Here is a 16,022-nt window from a genome sequence, read left to right as displayed (position 1 = left end):
CTCGTGAGGGACGAGGGATGTCACGCTCGGGGTGACATTCTTTGCCGATGCTAGCGGCTTTCGTTAGCAGGCTAACGTGGCCCTGCCCTACCGATATGGCATTTTAGATTGTTTAAATTGCTATCCCGCTCGTCTCCTTTTCCCTGGAACGGGCGGTCATTGGCGGATGGCGGGTCGTGGTGGAGGGGATCCGTCGTGTAGAAAAAACCCCGAACCATTGACCCGTCGACGAAGCGCTGCGGGTGGCAGCGTGACGTTGCCTTGCCCCAGTCATCACACACAGGAAGGGTAGGTACCTACCTCTGTATGTATGTACATAGGCAGTACTTGGCCGTCGACCAACGTCAGCACAGATTCCCCCCTTCTCCCTGGCCATGGGCAGCCCATGTCAGCTGCAGCGGACCCGTTGGGCTTGAGCTGAGGGAAGCAGAATTCTTTCCCTGCCACTCGGCTCGCGCGCGAAACCTGTAGAAAATCAGGGATCCAAGGCGCCAAGAATGTCCCAGTCCCAGGTACATGGAGGCACCAGAGCTGAGGGAGCTAGGCTTAGCCCGAGCCTCCCGAGAGCTTAACTCGGGGTCCAACAACGATAGGCAGCCAAAAAAGCCCCTAGCGTGGCGAACCAGATCGGAGCCGGGCGGAGCTAGGGTCAGGAGGGCCCGCTGACCTGGTTCCGGGTCCGAAGCTTACTCCGGCGAGAGGGGGGCGCCTCGTGGCAGCTGGTCGAGGTGCGAACCCCGCACGCCAATTGGGTGTGCTTCACGCGGTTGAGGGTTTGGGCTGACAGCGAGCCGTCTCCCAATTTGGCCGGTGGCGCACACCTGAGAGTTCGGTTTTGTCGCGAAGTGCATATACGGAAGTACTCTGCCTTCCCAGTACCGTTCTGCGAACAGTGCTAAAACAGAACAAGTAAAGTTGAGTCTCTAGTCACTCATCTGGCTTCCATGGCGAGTTCTCGCTTCTGCCACGTACAGTAGTGCACAATGCCGGCTGTGACGCTGCGATGCTGTGGTTGCGCTGGAGTGGCTTCTGCGGTTTGTAACCCTGGCCCTCCCATCGTTTTACAGCGTATGCCGTCTTCCTTGTTAATTTCCGATGAAACATGCCCAGATGGTGTACTGGACATGGAGTCCTCCGCACACGACATGAAAATCAATCAACTGCTCATCCAGCAATTTGCGATCTGCGGTTCTGCGGGACTTGGCAGTGAGAGAACCACCGCATCGGCGTCCCAGATCGTCGTACTCCGCAATCGCGGCTTACACGATCGAACGATGCACCGGGTCGATTCCCGGCTGGCGTGGCGCTGTCCCTGGGGACTGATTGCCGGTACAGTGGTGTTACGGATCACAGTATGTACGGGCTGCTGTACTGCGCATGCATCAGTACTGCAGTGGTGAAGTGTAGGTCGGCCGTGAGCCGTGTTTGGCTGCTAAATATAGGTAACTAAAGCCCGAGTATAAGCCCCGGGCCGTCCGCTATGACACTCACTATTGGTGCGTGTCCCGCTGGCTTTGCCCAATTGCAGCTGGCGCAAATCGGTTTACCCAGCTTCGTAGCCACCTGAACTCTGCGTCCTTGTGAGTTATGGTGCATTCCCCATGCAAAACGGGAATGGTGTGGCCAAGTTCGACGGGCGCCTCGCTTATTTATTGGCGCCGGTAGTTGCGTCTTAGCGTCGTCGGAATAACTCACTACCTGATGTCTCGCCGGTGTCTCAAGCGGCTTCTTTGGTTGGCAACTCTGTCCAAGCTGGGCGGCCGATGCAACTGGCAAATGGCGCTCACGTTACCGCACCTCGGCGAGGATGAGGGCGACCTGCGAGGTATGGAGAGTGAGATGGGGCCGAAGACAATCAGGAGTCGGCAAGGTCGGCAGGTGGTGGAGAGAGGGGAAACAAGAAATCCGGGACCGAGGTCACAAGCGAAGAAGCCAAGATGCAAACAATACGCCATTTCATAAGTTGCCGGCATGTCCCGGCAGCGACCAACCTGCCCACCGCCTACCAGCCGTCCAGCAGTCGCGTTCAGGTGCTCAAGTGCTCGAACCTCTGATCCACACATGGCTGGCGGGGTCTGACTTGGCGCATCCCGTGTTGCAGTGACGAGTCTCATCTTGAGTAATCAAATCAGCCCTTGCAGCCAACGAGTCCGGTTTAGACCGCAGGCCCCCAGGCCACCGCTGCGAAGCCGACAGGCAGCGGCTCTACGCAGATACCGCAGTAGTGTATTGTAGGAACCGGATGGAGTTAGCCGAGCGCTAATGAAGGCGGTCAGGACGCGTGTGGCATGCAACCGCGGGTTGTGGGAGACGCGGCATCGGGAGTCCAAGCAACGGGAGAGCGTGCTGAATCAAGGCGCATCGCCGAGAAGCGTGCAGCGCCCCAAATTGGCCCGCGGGATGGCTCGAGAACATTGCAGCGCGGGCGTCGTGTCGGGCAAACTCGGGCTGGTGGTGGTTGTCGGTGATCTTGTTGGGACGTTGTTTGAAACCGTCGAGGCTGACTGACGTGAGCTCACGACACCGTAAGTCTACCTACCACAGTATTATTCCGCAGCGTAAGGAGGACTGTGAATGGACAGTCTGAGTCAAATACCATGGAATCAAGGACAAGGATGATACGAGAGCGGGCCCGGGCGTACCCTGCTCCTTTCTGGAAGGAACCACAGAACGCGCGGCATTAGGTGGGCGGGACGCGGGAAGAAAGCGTGGCGGTAGGGGTCCGGCTCAGCCGGGCTAAGCGGAGTCGCCACCGCGGGTGGGGTTGGGTTTGAGCTAACTACCGACCCCATTAAAAGTACTATACGATTTCATTAGAAGTACTAGACACCGGGACGGTCCGTGCGCGCCCACCAAAATTTTGCAGCACACGCCACAACACGGCCAAGCTGAATGTCACAACAGGAATCGCCGCACTCAGGATCATGCAAGCTCGGGACCTGCGCAAAGGCAATGGATGCCCGGAACCTGGGTATGCGGGCGCGCAGGCAATGGATGCCCAGGACCTGGGCATGCGGGCAGGCAGGCAATGGAAGCCCAAGTCCCGGTCAGACATTGCCTACGCGTAGGTCCCGGGCTTGCATTGCCTACGCGCAGGTCCTGGGCTTGCATTGCCTTCGCGTAGGCAATGGTCAAGTCATGTGACACGTCCTTATCGATAAGAAGGTACGTTGAGCTCCAACCTTTTAAGTTACGTGATTTTTCTTATCGATAAGCTGGTGCATTGAGCTCCGACCTCAGATTAGTGATCCACATTGCAACATTATGGTGGTGGACGTACGGGCCGTCCTGGTGTGTAGTACTTCTAATGAAATCGTATAGTACTTTTAATGGGGTCGGTTAACTACAGTACAACCCTGGTTTGTTTGTTAGTTTGGTTCTTCGCCCCACTTTTTGACAGGGCCCTGCAGCCAACCAAAAATCGGCCTTTTTACCCACCTGTTCGGTTCCTACACTAGCTCTGGCACTGCATTCCACCAAACCATTAAGAAAAGCATCACCACCATCAAAACCATTAAATCCTTCAAGATCGGCCAGGGCAGCCAAATCAGCGAAATCAGCCAAATCAGCCAGGTGGGCAGTTCAGCTATAAAAAGGCCCCATTCTGTAGGTTCGAAGCTATTTTTTTAGGCGTGGAATGCAGTGCCCTCTGACTATCTGTTGCGGTTGGTTCATTCTATACCAAGTCGGCTGGCGCAGGTGATTGAGAATCGGGGGGGGGGGGTACACGGGGTACTGAGATGGACCTGTTGCGCTTCTGTTTTTCTATGGAAGATTAAGTACCTTACTGTACAGTTTCTGTAATCCACTGTTGATTGGCTTTCAACCCTTGTTGTAACCCACCGTAAGTACCAAACTAACAAACAAACCAGGGGGGCATTGTAATTCCTGGGACCGGCCGCCAGGGCTGAGGCCGCGAACCCCACTACACTCCACTAGCGCTGTGGGTCGTCGCATCGGGCAGGTCACCCCTCAGGTAAGGTAGGTACCCTTGCCATCCACTGAGACGCCGTTCCGTCGGGTAGTTTGATGGATAGCTGGGCAAGAGCCCGAGTGGTCGTGCATACGCGACGGTGGAAGTGCATTCCGAACAATGACGTTATCTAGTGAAGTGTTCGCTAACTCATGTAAGTACATACGTATGCCTATGGGGCCAAACGGGACATCGAGAGTGCGTTTGTCTGTCGCATACATGTATTCCCCGAACCCCGTTTGTGCTCCCGAGCAGGGGGTATCCACGGCGTTAGTTGTAGGTAGGCAATGAGGATGGACCTTGTCCAGCATACCTGCGCCCACGTGCTCCTGCAGCCGATGACTCCGGAAACGGGAACGATCGGTAGGCATGAGAAGCCGCACAGCGACAAGGGCCTACATACACTACATATGTCGTGTACACTCGCTCTCAGGGCTCCCAAGCAATGGAGCGGCGTATGATGTATCAAACTTGTGCGCCAAGGCTGAATTGGTTTCATCCCCAATCGAAGCCCTTCGTCCCCTGTTTCCCGGAACCCGCGGGATCCCTCAAGCCAGCCGCTGGACACCCTGCCGGCTGGCATCGGTGAGAAACGCTGGGCACACCAGACTGGTGACCAGAGGCGGCACGGGTTGCGCGGAGCTGCGTGGTACGCAGCAGAACACGGGAAGCTATCAAAGTGGAGGCCGAGCCGGGGCGCACCAGCCCGGTTTTCTGAACTGAGGGGTTGCCGCTCATCGTGGGCGGCAAAGGAGAGGACACTGGGAGTGCACGTGTGCTCGACAAGTCGTCGTCGTTCCTCTACTCAAGCGTTGTTTTCCACCCTATCTCCAATGAACACTGCTACTGCCGCCCCTCCGCACGCCGCCATGAATTCGGCAGAGGCCGGAGGGAGGAGAAGGGGTGAGGGGCAACGCTGAAAGCCTCCCACTCAAGGAGACACTCAGCAAGAGCACGAGAGAATTGCCGAACCTTACCCCGCGACGCCACGGCTGCGGCTGTTGCACTATTCGGATCTGTTTCCCTTCCGTCCACACCATCGAGAGGACGGTGCAACCGCCTTGGAAGTTCCTTGCCAAGTTCCAGTCATCGGTGCTAGCATACACACTTCAGAGTTGGCATGGTCGTAGACTTGAACGGTGCGGGAGGACAACCCCACGAAGCGAATCCATTTGCTTGACAAACCCCTTATTCAGCCTCATGGCCTCATCTCGTAACTTTTGTTCTGCTTGACCAACTTGTTAATCATTCCCGTGGCCCCCCCCTCTACATCCCGCTGCTCGTGTCACCCAAGGACCTGCAGTCTGCCGCTTGTTGTGGGCTTGGGACCTGCATTCGTCCGACGATGACACCGCGGACGGAGGACTCGCCTCCTCCGGCCAGCCCCTGAGTCGGTCTTAGGCGTTCACAAAGTTCCGAAAGTCCTGAGGCTCTCAATGCTGGATCCCCACCCCCACAACGCCGCAAGATATGGGTTTCACTGATGTCCACACGGATGGAGCGGGAACTAATGACCAGATCCACTGTGATATTGGTTGCAGGCCGCAGGTTGTAGACGAATTACTATCCCATCATGGGCATCAATGCTCAGCAGCCACGGAATCGAATTCAAGCCGATTCCCGTCGGTGTCCTCTCCTGTTCTGACATTCCCCCCATGCTTGACCATTTCTTATCCAGCGAGTTCTTTCAAATCCACCCGTACGTCGCTTTGACTAGCAAGGTCTGGCAATACAAGCCATACTGCGGGCCCTTACATTGTGCGACAACTCGTTGGAGAAAAGCTGATGGACTGGAACAACTCCAGCAGCTTTCAACTCTAAGTCTGAAAGTCTCTACTCTGTCTGCAAGATAACCTGGTGCTTGGTTAGCTTCAGGACGCACGACAGCCCAGGAACAACCAACAACGTACGCTGAATCCAGGTGCCTATTACGGTCTTTCTATGCATACACAGGGCAAGAAGCCCTCTCAGAACGCCAGTATGTAAGTCCAGATTAACTTGTCATGGACGTCATACAGTCATGGAGCTTACAGCTTTTCATCCTGCACTTTCCCCTGAACCATTCGAGCTCCAATGACGGGCACAGAAACGCGCTCATGTCCACGCATGCAGACACTGCAGATCCGATCCAGATCGTCGGGCGAGGGAGGGTCAGCTAATCAACGTCCCGGACGGCATCCCGGAAACACGGGCGACAGGATCGAACCACTGCTGACGGGCGGCCGCATATTACACTACATAGATAGCAATAGCAAGCCACACCTAATCTCCACGATCATATCAGCCATGCTATGATTTCCCGGCGCGTCTGACAGTGATGCGTCCTACGCAACGGGTCTGCCGCCCCCAACCACGGCGTTCCCCGGCTTGGCCCCGGACTGATATTGAGACGAGACTCGTGGCGACGAGGATCTGACACATGCGCATAACGCAGGTAGGGAATCGGCCATGACGCTGATGGAATGATCGTTGATTCACCGAAACCGCATGCGTGGGAGCAGACGCGGCATGTGACGCGTCATCCTCAACAGCCCCCTGTGTGCGACTTACACAGTATGTACAGTACTCCGTACACTAGTAGAGTTAGCGCCGGCTGACCCAACGGCGTGGTTGAGGGAAGAAGGATGCTGTTATCGAAATGGCGCCCGGGGTCCATGGACCCCAACCGAGACGACAACAAAGAAGTATTTTAATTGTCGAGTTGTTTTCGTCACCAGAGCTGCAAGGGACTTGAGCTGTGTTGTTCCCGGAGTGTTCGGTCAAGAAAATGGCCAAGTACTTCAATGGGTCCGAGTCAACATCCCATTCATCCATGATCGCCGAGGTTCATGGAGGAATCAGGGTTGGGGTTCTCGAAGTTCCACAATGTGACGTCAGTGTATCCTTCTGGAGGCCTCTCGTTGCGAGGTGTCCTGAGATTGAATGGCGTCGAGAATCAAGAATGGACATTGTACAAACATGAACTGCTACCAGTTTCTATGCGATTCTCTGACCACCAGCCACCTAGCTTGGTTACGCTGAGCTTCGCTGACTTTCGAGGAATAAAACCGAGAACTAAACCGCCGTGCTTGTGACCCACAGCTGCCGCTCGCTTTCCCCGCACCGACCATCTTGATCAACCCAACGACCCAACAGCAGATAACCCGCCAGCACCACTGAATTCTGCGCCAGACCTACGCCCGGAAGAAATGAGTTCGAACGGCAAGCAACAGCCGCCGCAGGCCAGCCAAGCGGCCCAGCCGGGTCAGCAGCAGCATTTTCCTCCTCCTCCGCGGGGCCCGCCGCCCATTCAGACCTCGCAAGCCGCCCCGCCGAAGCACTCCAACGAGACGCCGCTCCCCGACCCCGACTACCATATCCCCGCATACGATCCAGCCCACCCGCAGTTCGCGCCGCCCCCGACAGCCGCCGACGAGGATATCTACAACGCGTCTCCGACCGACGCGCATCCGCCGAAGTGGGGTCAGCAGGCTCACCATGACGGCGAGGGCGGAGGCCATGACGGGAAGAAGCCACACAGGTTCGCCGCTCTGGGCGCTGCTTTCAGCAGCAAAGTCGCCGGGCCAGTTAATGCCTTGGCCCACAAGTTCGGGTCCGAGGGCTTCCTCCCTGAGTCGCTGGACAAGGAGTGCGAAAAGGCAGCCAGGATTCTGAGGGGCTTTTGCAGTAAGCCAGCCCCTAACCCGACGACTGCTCGCGGAACCTTACTAACCCCTTTCCCGCAGGGGACGGCGTTTACAGCGATACCGTTCCCCCCACCGTCTCCGGCTCAGTCCCGCCAGCGCCGGCCACGACCGCCTCTGCCGAGAAGCCGCCCGCCTCCCCGTCAGACAAGCACAAGAAGTCCCGCGTGCTCCTCACCATTCCATCCAAAGTCATTGCGCGAGCCCAGGGCCTCGCCATCTTCACCGCCGTCCGCCTCGGCTTCCAAGCAACCGGCTCCAGCGGTAGCGGCATCCTGCTCGCGCGCCTCCCCGACGGCAGCTGGTCGCCGCCCTCCGGAATCCAAGTCACCTCCATCGGAGCCGGCTTCGTCGCCGGCGTGGACATCTACGACTGCGTGATCGTGATCAACACGCGCGAGGCCCTCGACCTGTTCACCAAGACGCGGCTGAGCCTGGGCTCGGACCTCGCCGTGACGGCAGGCCCTTTCGGCGCGGGCGGCGCGCTGGGCTGGGGCGTTCCCGCCGGCAGCCGGGAGCAAGCTCAGCACCACGACCGAGGCAGGGACGGCGAGACCACGCACCACCCGGCGACACTGGCGCCCCCGCAGCAGCAGCAGCCCCAGCCACTGTCACCGGACAAGACGCATTTCCAGACTGGTCCTGTGCCGGAGCACGAGCAGGGCATGGGCGACGAGGACCAGAAGGACAAGGCCAGGAAGGAGAAGCGCGCGGACCGCCAGCCCAGCCCGTTCCGTGAGGCCATCAAGAAGCCCGTGTACAGCTACGTCAAGTCGCGGGGCCTGTTCGCCGGCGTGCAGATCGACGGCACCGTGATCGCCGAGCGCGACGGCGCCAACGCGCGGTTCTACGGCCAGCCCGTGCCCGTCGCCAAGATCCTCCGCGGCGAGGTGCCTGCCCACGGCCCGCCGGGCATGTGGCCTGCCGCCGCGCGGGGCCTGTACGAGGTGCTGAAGGGGGCCGAAGGCTGGCACGGACAACAGCAACAACAGTCGGGCCGGCCGGTGAGCCCCGCCAGCCCGGGCTTCGGCGCCGCTGCCGGCACCGGCACTAGCACCACCCCTTCCTTCCCACCACCACCTTCTCCCGGAACCTCCGCCGCCGCCAGCACCTGGGTCCCTCCCCCTCCGCCTCCCCATCCCGAATCAGCGGGCGGCATCCCGGCCGCCACAGCCGGCATGCAAAGCCTGAACCTCGGCGAAGCCCACTCCGCCGCAGGCCCGTCCACCGCCCCGCCGGGCGCCGCAGCCACCGCCACGACGAGCGCGGCATCCGCCAAAGCAGCCGAGGCAGCCGCCGAAGCGGCGCAGTTCCCCCCGCCGCCGCCCCCGCCGCCCATGTACTCTGACGCGCTGCAGCAGGAGCAGCCACCGCACGACGCGGACGATCTGCCGCCGGCGTATGTGGAGACGGAGGAGTCGGAGAGGTATCGTGCTGCGGCGGATAGCAAGAGTGGGTTGCATTGAGCACTCATTTGCGGTTTGCGCGTGAAGAAGGTAGGTAGGTGGGTGGCTTTCGAGAGGGTGGGTTTCTCACCAGCGAGACAGGCAGGCAGATAGTGTTTTGGATGCTGGAAATGGTAGTTATGTCGTTATGGGCTTGCGTTGTGATGTTGAATTGGGATGTAACTAGCTTGGAGGGGTTGTCTGTTGGTGATGGTGATGAGGTGACGACTGCAACGATTGGTTTATGAACAACAATCTCACGATAGGGCAGCAGAAGAGTTGATTGAATGTCGGTATCGCCAATTAGTGTATTGTTCGGTACCTGAACGAGTTGAAGGATGTATGTCAGTCCGTCAACCTGGAGCACGACGATCCGCGCTGTAGACTGGGAGGTAGCGGAGGACAGGGTGACGACGCCAGAGAGGCCTCAGACCTCACATCCGAGGACATGAGACATCGTGGTCACCAGAGGCAGCCAGTTAAGTACCGTCAGAGGGGTTGTGATGAAGAACGTCTCTTACTTCCCAGCGAGCTAGCGAAATGTATGTACATGCGCGATTCTCCCAAGACATCGCAGCTCTCCGCCAGCAAGGCCCGCAGCAAACTGGTTCTGCCTTCTACCAAAGCTAGATACAAGATTACACAACGCCTCTTAATGTTTGTTTACCATGTCGCCGCATGATCACTCCCGCCCAGCCGGTTGAACGCGATGGAAAATCTAACCCCACTCAACTTCAAGAAACAAAACAAATGAAATAAATCGGAAATGCTCTCAGTCATCCGGCATCCACACTAGCTCGATGACGCCGTCGCGTTCAGTCATCGGCGTCCCATCCGGATTCTTCCACCGCCAGTCGTAGTGCTTCAACACATATACTTGACTTACGGTGCCGTCCTCATTGCGGGTCGCCTCCTTCAGGTCCCACGAGATCTTGCGCCCCGTCTTGTGCAGCGAAGGCCGCTGCGGACCCATCTTGTAGTCAAGGTTCCACCCCTTGTTCTCCGGCGCGGCGTGGAATGTGGCCTCGAACTGGTTGAGGTCGAAGTCGATGCCCCAGGGGTAGTAGGCCACGCTGAAGCCGTTGGAGATGATGAAGTTGTCGGCAGTCTGGAAGCGCTGCAGCGTGCAGTCCTCGCCGCAGACGTGCGCCACCTTGGTGTAGTGCCACGGGTGGGCAGTGTGCCAGATGCCGCCGCGATAGTGGTGCAGCGACAGCGGCTTGATGCCGGACTCGTAGAAGCCCGACGGGTCGCCCAACAGGTCGAGCTGCCAGAGGTCGTTGAGCAGCGTGAGCTTCACCTCTGAGTTCTCGTAGATGCACTTGCGCAGGAGGATGTCGCCCTGGGGGCCCCACCCGCTGTTAGATTCGCGGATCTTGTCCTCCGTCCTGCACGTGTCGTACTTCTCGGCGACGATCTCGGCCATTGGCACGCTGAGAAACACGCCGGCGCCACCGAATGCCTGAGACCCGTGCCGCTGGATGTTGTTCACGTCCTCTGAGAAGGTGCCGATGTACATGGGCCTCTCGTGGTCGTACTCGGCAAACTTGTCTGCGAGCGCGTGGAACGAGGGAAAGAAGGTGTCGTCGTCGCAGACGACGAGCCACTTCTTGTTGACTCGCTCTGGGTGATTGTACATCTGGGGCACCAGCGTGAGGTAGCGCACTGCCATGATCATGCTCGGATCTGACCGGTACACGTCCACGTCGATGCCACGGCTGGTGAGCTTGCTGTAGGCATCTCCCAGCTCGCTCTCTGAGGCGTCCAGCAGCATGAGAACCAGTTTTCCGCCGTTTGAGTTGCCCTTGCCGTCGGTGAGCCAGTAGGACCACTCGTTAATCGGGCTCGTGCGCGGGTCGACGAATCGCTTGTAAGTGGTCGAAACGCCGAACATGAATTCGGAGGCGTTGACTGTCTCGGGAAAGGGAGACTGCGGAACCGGCACCACGAGCGGCTCCGGGCACGTCTCGGCTGCGTACTGCTGGTTCACGTCCACCACCTTGACCTCGCCGGCGAGGAAGTCTTGCCCGAGCTTGGTAACCGACTTCCTGGTGATATTCTGCCGCCTCACTTGTACGTACCGCTTGGTGTACTCGAACGTGTCCTGGAGATGGTATTGTTCCTTCCATTTCTTGAGTCGTTCTATGTCGTAGTCGCAAATCATGACGCGTGACGCATTCGAGCTTTGTGCGTGGCTGCCGTGCTTCTCGGCTGACGTTTCTGCGGTTATCCCGAATCCCAGTGGTCTTTGCGACATCACCTCCCTGGCTGAGGCGGCTGTCTTCCGGAGCGCCGACCTCACGTCTATGTCCGACCGAAGGAATATCCAGCTGACGCTGAACATGGCCAGGGTGAGCAACAATGCCCGTGCGAAGGGGTTTCGCATGCTGAAGCATCGGTGCGGACTCGATATCGTGCCGCCCATGGTGCTGTGTGCCGCTGATGTTTTAATAACCCGAGAGTGGAAGGCCCACTGCGGCCCCGTAAAAAAAAATATCGGCTGTGGAAGAACGAGGGAAAGGAAAGGAAGTCGGGTGTCTGCGTGCTTGCTCCTGCCCGCTATGCGCGTGTAATCTCGGGCCGGCGAGGAAGGAAGGTGCGGCAGCGTGCTTCGCACCTGGCACTGGCAAGAGCACTCAGGCGAGGACCAGCTGGTTGGAGGGAGTTGCCAGTCCGCCTTCCCGCTCCAGCCCAGGTCAACTCTCAAAGTCTCTGCAACCCGGTGCAAAGATCAATAAAAGATGGGATAAGACAAGGTGGACTGAAGAGAAAGTGTGTGGGAAAACGAAAGAGATACATGCAGAAGAAGGACAGCGGTCGCACGGGTTGCAGCAGGGGCGGGTGTGACCCACGCTGGCCACTTATTCAGGGATTCAAGGGAGCCGAACTGGGCACAACAAGGGTGACGCAAGTTGGATTGAGGTTCAGCAGCGTTGGATATCCAATGGAGCCAATGGAGCCGGGTGGACTGGGCGGAACGCATATGCACATTGTTGGCGAAGACTTGCTTTGTAGTGTAACGGCGGGCTGCCTTGCCCGGGATCTTGTAGATATTACAGTAAGGAGTGCGTCCTCGCACGGGGAAGTGTCAAAGAGCGGTCGCGTTGGCGAAGGCTCACGAAAGAATGGGATCTACCGCAGTCGTTAAAACAGTAACTACTGAGTTTCAGGCTACCATACCATGGAGTCGCCAAGGGCACCAACTTCAATGTCAGTCGGACCAGCGTCGGTAAGGCCAAGTTGTGCCTGAAACTGGCGTACAATACCTAGTCCTGGAGACCGTGGAAGAAGCGTTTTAGGTTCTTACTTCGACACTTGGCAGCCACGTGGAAACCGATTGAAGCAAACAGAAGACTCCCAACTTACTGTGTATACTGTATACTTCACCTTGTTGTAGCCACCCACCCGGGACGGCAATGGCACAGCCCTGTCGATCAGCAGATCTTGGGTTATGTCCCTGATTCAAAACAAGGATCGGCTACGTCAAGCAGACAAGAGATGCGCAGAATGTTGCCCTTCAAATTTATGAACGGAACAGCTCCCTCCTTGACCAAGCCAGTGCTTAGTGGGAGTTCACTGTTCCACAAGACGACCCGGTCACTCCCAGACCGCTCTTACTGTGCCATCCACAAAGCCCTCTCTTGTTTTCGTGTGATTTCCATCTTCGACACTAGCCGCCGTTCCATGGATGAGGTCATAGGTGGGGCCTTTTTTTTTAGAGGCTTGCGAAAACTGTTTCAGATGAAGAGGTTTGCCGCCCTCTTTCGCGCGGATTTGCACGGAATCGCATTCCCCGCGGTCCACAACTGGATAAAGGTTCATGCAGATCTCAATGGCGCATGGCAGGAATTTGTGTTCTTCACTTCTTGCTTCGACAGGAGGAAGCGAGCAGCAACAAACGATTTGCGGGGTGCCTGGACACTACACTACCTTCGGACAGTCACAGTTCCAGGAGGGTTGGTCCGGGGGGACACTGCGCAATGCAATGCGCAGCAAAATCTTGGGGTTGCACATTGCGGGAGGAAATATCCGTTGCTTCCCTGTCCAATGGACAGGGACGAGTAAGAGGACCGACGTGATTCGCGGTGTTGATAGGTCGAAGCAGGTCAAAAGCCCCGCGCTTTAGCTCCCGCACAAGTGCCATCGGCTGGGATGTTGGCGTCTCACCCTCCTTCGAAGGGGAGCTCCGGTCAGAACGGCTTGGCACCATGTTTGGGAGATATTGGAGAAGGGCCAAGCCCGAATTGAGATCTTCGTCTGCTCTCTCACCGAGGAACTGTGTAACTATATGCATCTGAAAGTCCGTTTCACCAGATGCCGCAAACCTTGCCAGAACACGGAAGCCGTGCAACCATCCTTCGACCATACTGACCATACGATGGACACTCAGCAGCTGTCGCCACCGACACTCGTGTTTCAGGACTGTTGTGGTTCTCAAACACCAGGTTAAAGTGGGTCCAAATGGCTGCACCACACACCCATTTTGACAGCAGTAGCAACAGTGGGCAACCATCGCCATCGAATTTGAAGCTGTAGATACTGCAAAAAACGGCCCAAATGGCCATTTTCTGGTGTTTTCGAGTGCTTGTTGATGTTTTGATACTTCCTTTTTAGGCATCTCCTCTGTTGCGTATGTCGGGCCCGCTAAAACACCTTACGCAGGCGAGCAACGCCTGCATACTGCATTGCCTGCGATATCTGCGATGTGCTTGCGATGGCCAGGATAACTACGATATCTGCAACCGCCGTTGAATATCCTGGGCTCCGACCGCTGTGCCGAACCGCCATGCCGACCGCTGTACCGACCGCAGTTCGATAACCAGGGCGCCGACCGCCGTGCCGACCGCCGTGCCGACCGCCGTGCCGACCGCCGTTCAATATCCAGGGCGTAGACCGCTATGCCGACCGCCGTACCGACCGCCGTTGAATATGCAGGGTGCCGACCGCTATGCCGAACCGCTGTTCAATATCCAGGGCGCCGACCGCTATGCCGAACCGCCATGCCGACCGCCGTGCCAACCGCAGTTCGATATCCAGGGCGCCGACCGCGGTGCCGACCGCCGTTCGATACCCTGCGTGCCGACCGCCGTACCGACCGCCGTTCAATAACCAGGGCGCCGACCGCGGTGCCGACCGCCATTCGATATCCTACGTGCCGACCGCCGTGCCAACCGCAGTTCGATATCCAGGGCGCAGACCGCTGTACCGACCACCGTTCAATAACCAGGGCGCCGACCGCTATGCCAAACCGCCGTTCGATATCCTGCGTGCCGACCGCCGTGCCGACCGCTGTTCGATATCCTGCGTGCCGACCGTTGTGCCGACCGCCATGCCGACCGCCGTTCGATATCCTGCGTGCCGACCGCCGTACCGACCCCTACTGCAGTGCCCGCGATGCCCGCGATACCCACGGTGGCCGCAATATAGCTTCGACGCCGCAATGCCCGCGGTGCCCGCGATACAGCCACGATGCCGCGGTGCCTGCGATACAACGACGATGCCACGGTGCCAGCGATGCCCGCGGTGCCTGCGATACAACGACGATGCCGCGGTGCCAGCGATACAGCCACGATGCCGCGGTGCCTGCGATACAACGACGATGCCACGGTGCCAGCGATGCCCGCGGTGCCTGCGATACAACGACGATGCCGCGGTGCCAGCGATACAGCCACGATGCCGCGGTGCCTGCGATACAACGACGATGCCGCGGTGCCAGCGATACAGCCACAATGCCGCGGTGCCAGCGATGCCCGCGGTGCCTGCGATACAGCCACGATGCCGCGGTGCCTGCGATACAACGACGATGCCGCGGTGCCAGCGATACAGCCACAATGCCGCGGTGCCAGCGATGCCCGCGGTGCCTGCGATACAGCCACAATGCCGCGGTGCCAGCGATGCCCGCGGTGCCTGCGATACAGCCACAATGCCGCGGTGCCTACGATACAACGACGATGCCGCGGTGCCAGCGATGCCCGCGGTGCCTACGATACAACGACAATGCCGCGGTGCCAGCGATACAGCCACAATGCCGCGGTGCCAGCGATACCCGCGGTGCCTGCGATACAGCCACAATGCCGCGGTGCCTGCGATACAACGACGATGCCGCGGTGCCAGCGATGCCCGCGGTGCCTGCGATACAACGACGATGCCGCGGTGCCAGCGATACAGCCACAATGCCACGGTGCCAGCGATACAGCCACGATGCCACGGTGCCAGCGATACAGCCACGATGCCGCGGTGCTAGCGATGCCCGCGATGCCCGCGATGCCCGCGATGCCCGCGGTGCCAGCGATACAGTCATGATGCCGCGGTGCCAGTGATGCCCGCGATATAGGAAGGAAACGCCTAAAAAAGGAAGTATCTAAACAATAAGCCACCATCAGGATATTGCTAAAATGCATCAGGAGCTTCGAATTCGTGCCCAATACAGTGATTTAAGCGGTTATATGCCTATGTTGTGGTGGGCGTTGTAGGCGTTGTTGTGGGCGTTGCTCGCCCGCGCAGTATGTGTAGCGCCTCCGACGTATGCAACAGAGGAGATGCCTAAAAAGGAAGTATCAAAACATCAACAAGCACTCGAAAACACCAGAAAATGGCCATTTAGGCCGTTTTTTGCAGTATCTACAGCTTCAAATTCGATGGCGATGGTTGCCCACTGTTGCTACTGCTGTCAAAATGGGTGTGTGGTGCAGCCATTTGGACCCACTTTAACCTGGTGTTTGAGAACCACAATGGCCCCCACATCTTATCTGCGCCGCAAATCTGGCGCCACGGACAACTCGGACGAACACTTGCATTCCAACTCCAGACTCCATCCATCTCAGCATTACACCTTCATAAGGTGCAAGCTCCAGGCTTTTAAGACAACCCCAGCTTAAACACTTTTCTTTTTTTTTTTTTTTTTTAGAAAATTTTTTTTTT

General features: G+C 58.0%; 4 protein-coding genes across 4 annotated transcripts; 3 read left to right on the top strand and 1 right to left on the bottom strand.

Annotated features, from left to right (window-relative positions):
- Positions 1 to 1,274: 1,274 nt before the first annotated feature.
- THITE_117292 (uncharacterized protein) lies at positions 1,275 to 3,068 on the top strand (the record flags this gene model as incomplete). Its single annotated transcript, XM_003654760.1, has 6 exons — positions 1,275 to 1,352; positions 1,387 to 1,403; positions 1,459 to 1,496; positions 1,529 to 1,580; positions 1,677 to 1,825; positions 2,818 to 3,068. 6 exons carry the CDS (start codon positions 1,275 to 1,277, stop codon positions 3,066 to 3,068), a joined length of 585 nt encoding a protein of 194 aa, XP_003654808.1.
- Positions 3,069 to 6,885: 3,817 nt separating this feature from the next.
- Positions 6,886 to 9,336, top strand: THITE_2118018 (uncharacterized protein). Its single transcript, XM_003654759.1, has 2 exons — positions 6,886 to 7,639; positions 7,699 to 9,336. Exons 1-2 carry the CDS (start codon positions 7,162 to 7,164, stop codon positions 9,120 to 9,122), a joined length of 1,902 nt encoding a protein of 633 aa, XP_003654807.1. The 5' UTR covers positions 6,886 to 7,161; the 3' UTR covers positions 9,123 to 9,336.
- Positions 9,337 to 9,828: 492 nt separating this feature from the next.
- THITE_2118017 (glycosyltransferase family 31 protein) lies at positions 9,829 to 11,679 on the bottom strand. The gene has a single exon (XM_003654758.1). It carries the CDS (start codon positions 11,524 to 11,526, stop codon positions 9,874 to 9,876), a length of 1,653 nt encoding a protein of 550 aa, XP_003654806.1. The 5' UTR covers positions 11,527 to 11,679; the 3' UTR covers positions 9,829 to 9,873.
- Positions 11,680 to 14,946: 3,267 nt separating this feature from the next.
- Positions 14,947 to 15,636, top strand: THITE_2118016 (uncharacterized protein). The gene has a single exon (XM_003654757.1). It carries the CDS (start codon positions 14,979 to 14,981, stop codon positions 15,402 to 15,404), a length of 426 nt encoding a protein of 141 aa, XP_003654805.1. The 5' UTR covers positions 14,947 to 14,978; the 3' UTR covers positions 15,405 to 15,636.
- Positions 15,637 to 16,022: the final 386 nt, after the last annotated feature.

The sequence above is a fragment of the Thermothielavioides terrestris genome, chromosome 3, assembly GCF_000226115.1.
Source record: "Thermothielavioides terrestris NRRL 8126 chromosome 3, complete sequence".
Classification (NCBI taxonomy): Eukaryota; Fungi; Ascomycota; class Sordariomycetes; order Sordariales; family Chaetomiaceae; genus Thermothielavioides; species Thermothielavioides terrestris.
This window is presented reverse-complemented; position numbering and strand designations above follow the sequence as displayed.

Coding starts and splice junctions, on each gene's coding strand:
- THITE_2118018 (XM_003654759.1), top strand. CDS start 7,162: ATGAGTTCGAACGGCAAGCAACAGCCGCCGCAGGCCAGCCAAGCGGCC. Junction 7,640..7,698: donor GATTCTGAGGGGCTTTTGCA/GTAAGCCAGCCC, acceptor CCTTTCCCGCAG/GGGACGGCGTTTACAGCGAT.
- THITE_2118016 (XM_003654757.1), top strand. CDS start 14,979: ATGCCGCGGTGCCAGCGATGCCCGCGGTGCCTGCGATACAGCCACAAT.
- THITE_2118017 (XM_003654758.1), bottom strand. CDS start 11,526: ATGGGCGGCACGATATCGAGTCCGCACCGATGCTTCAGCATGCGAAAC.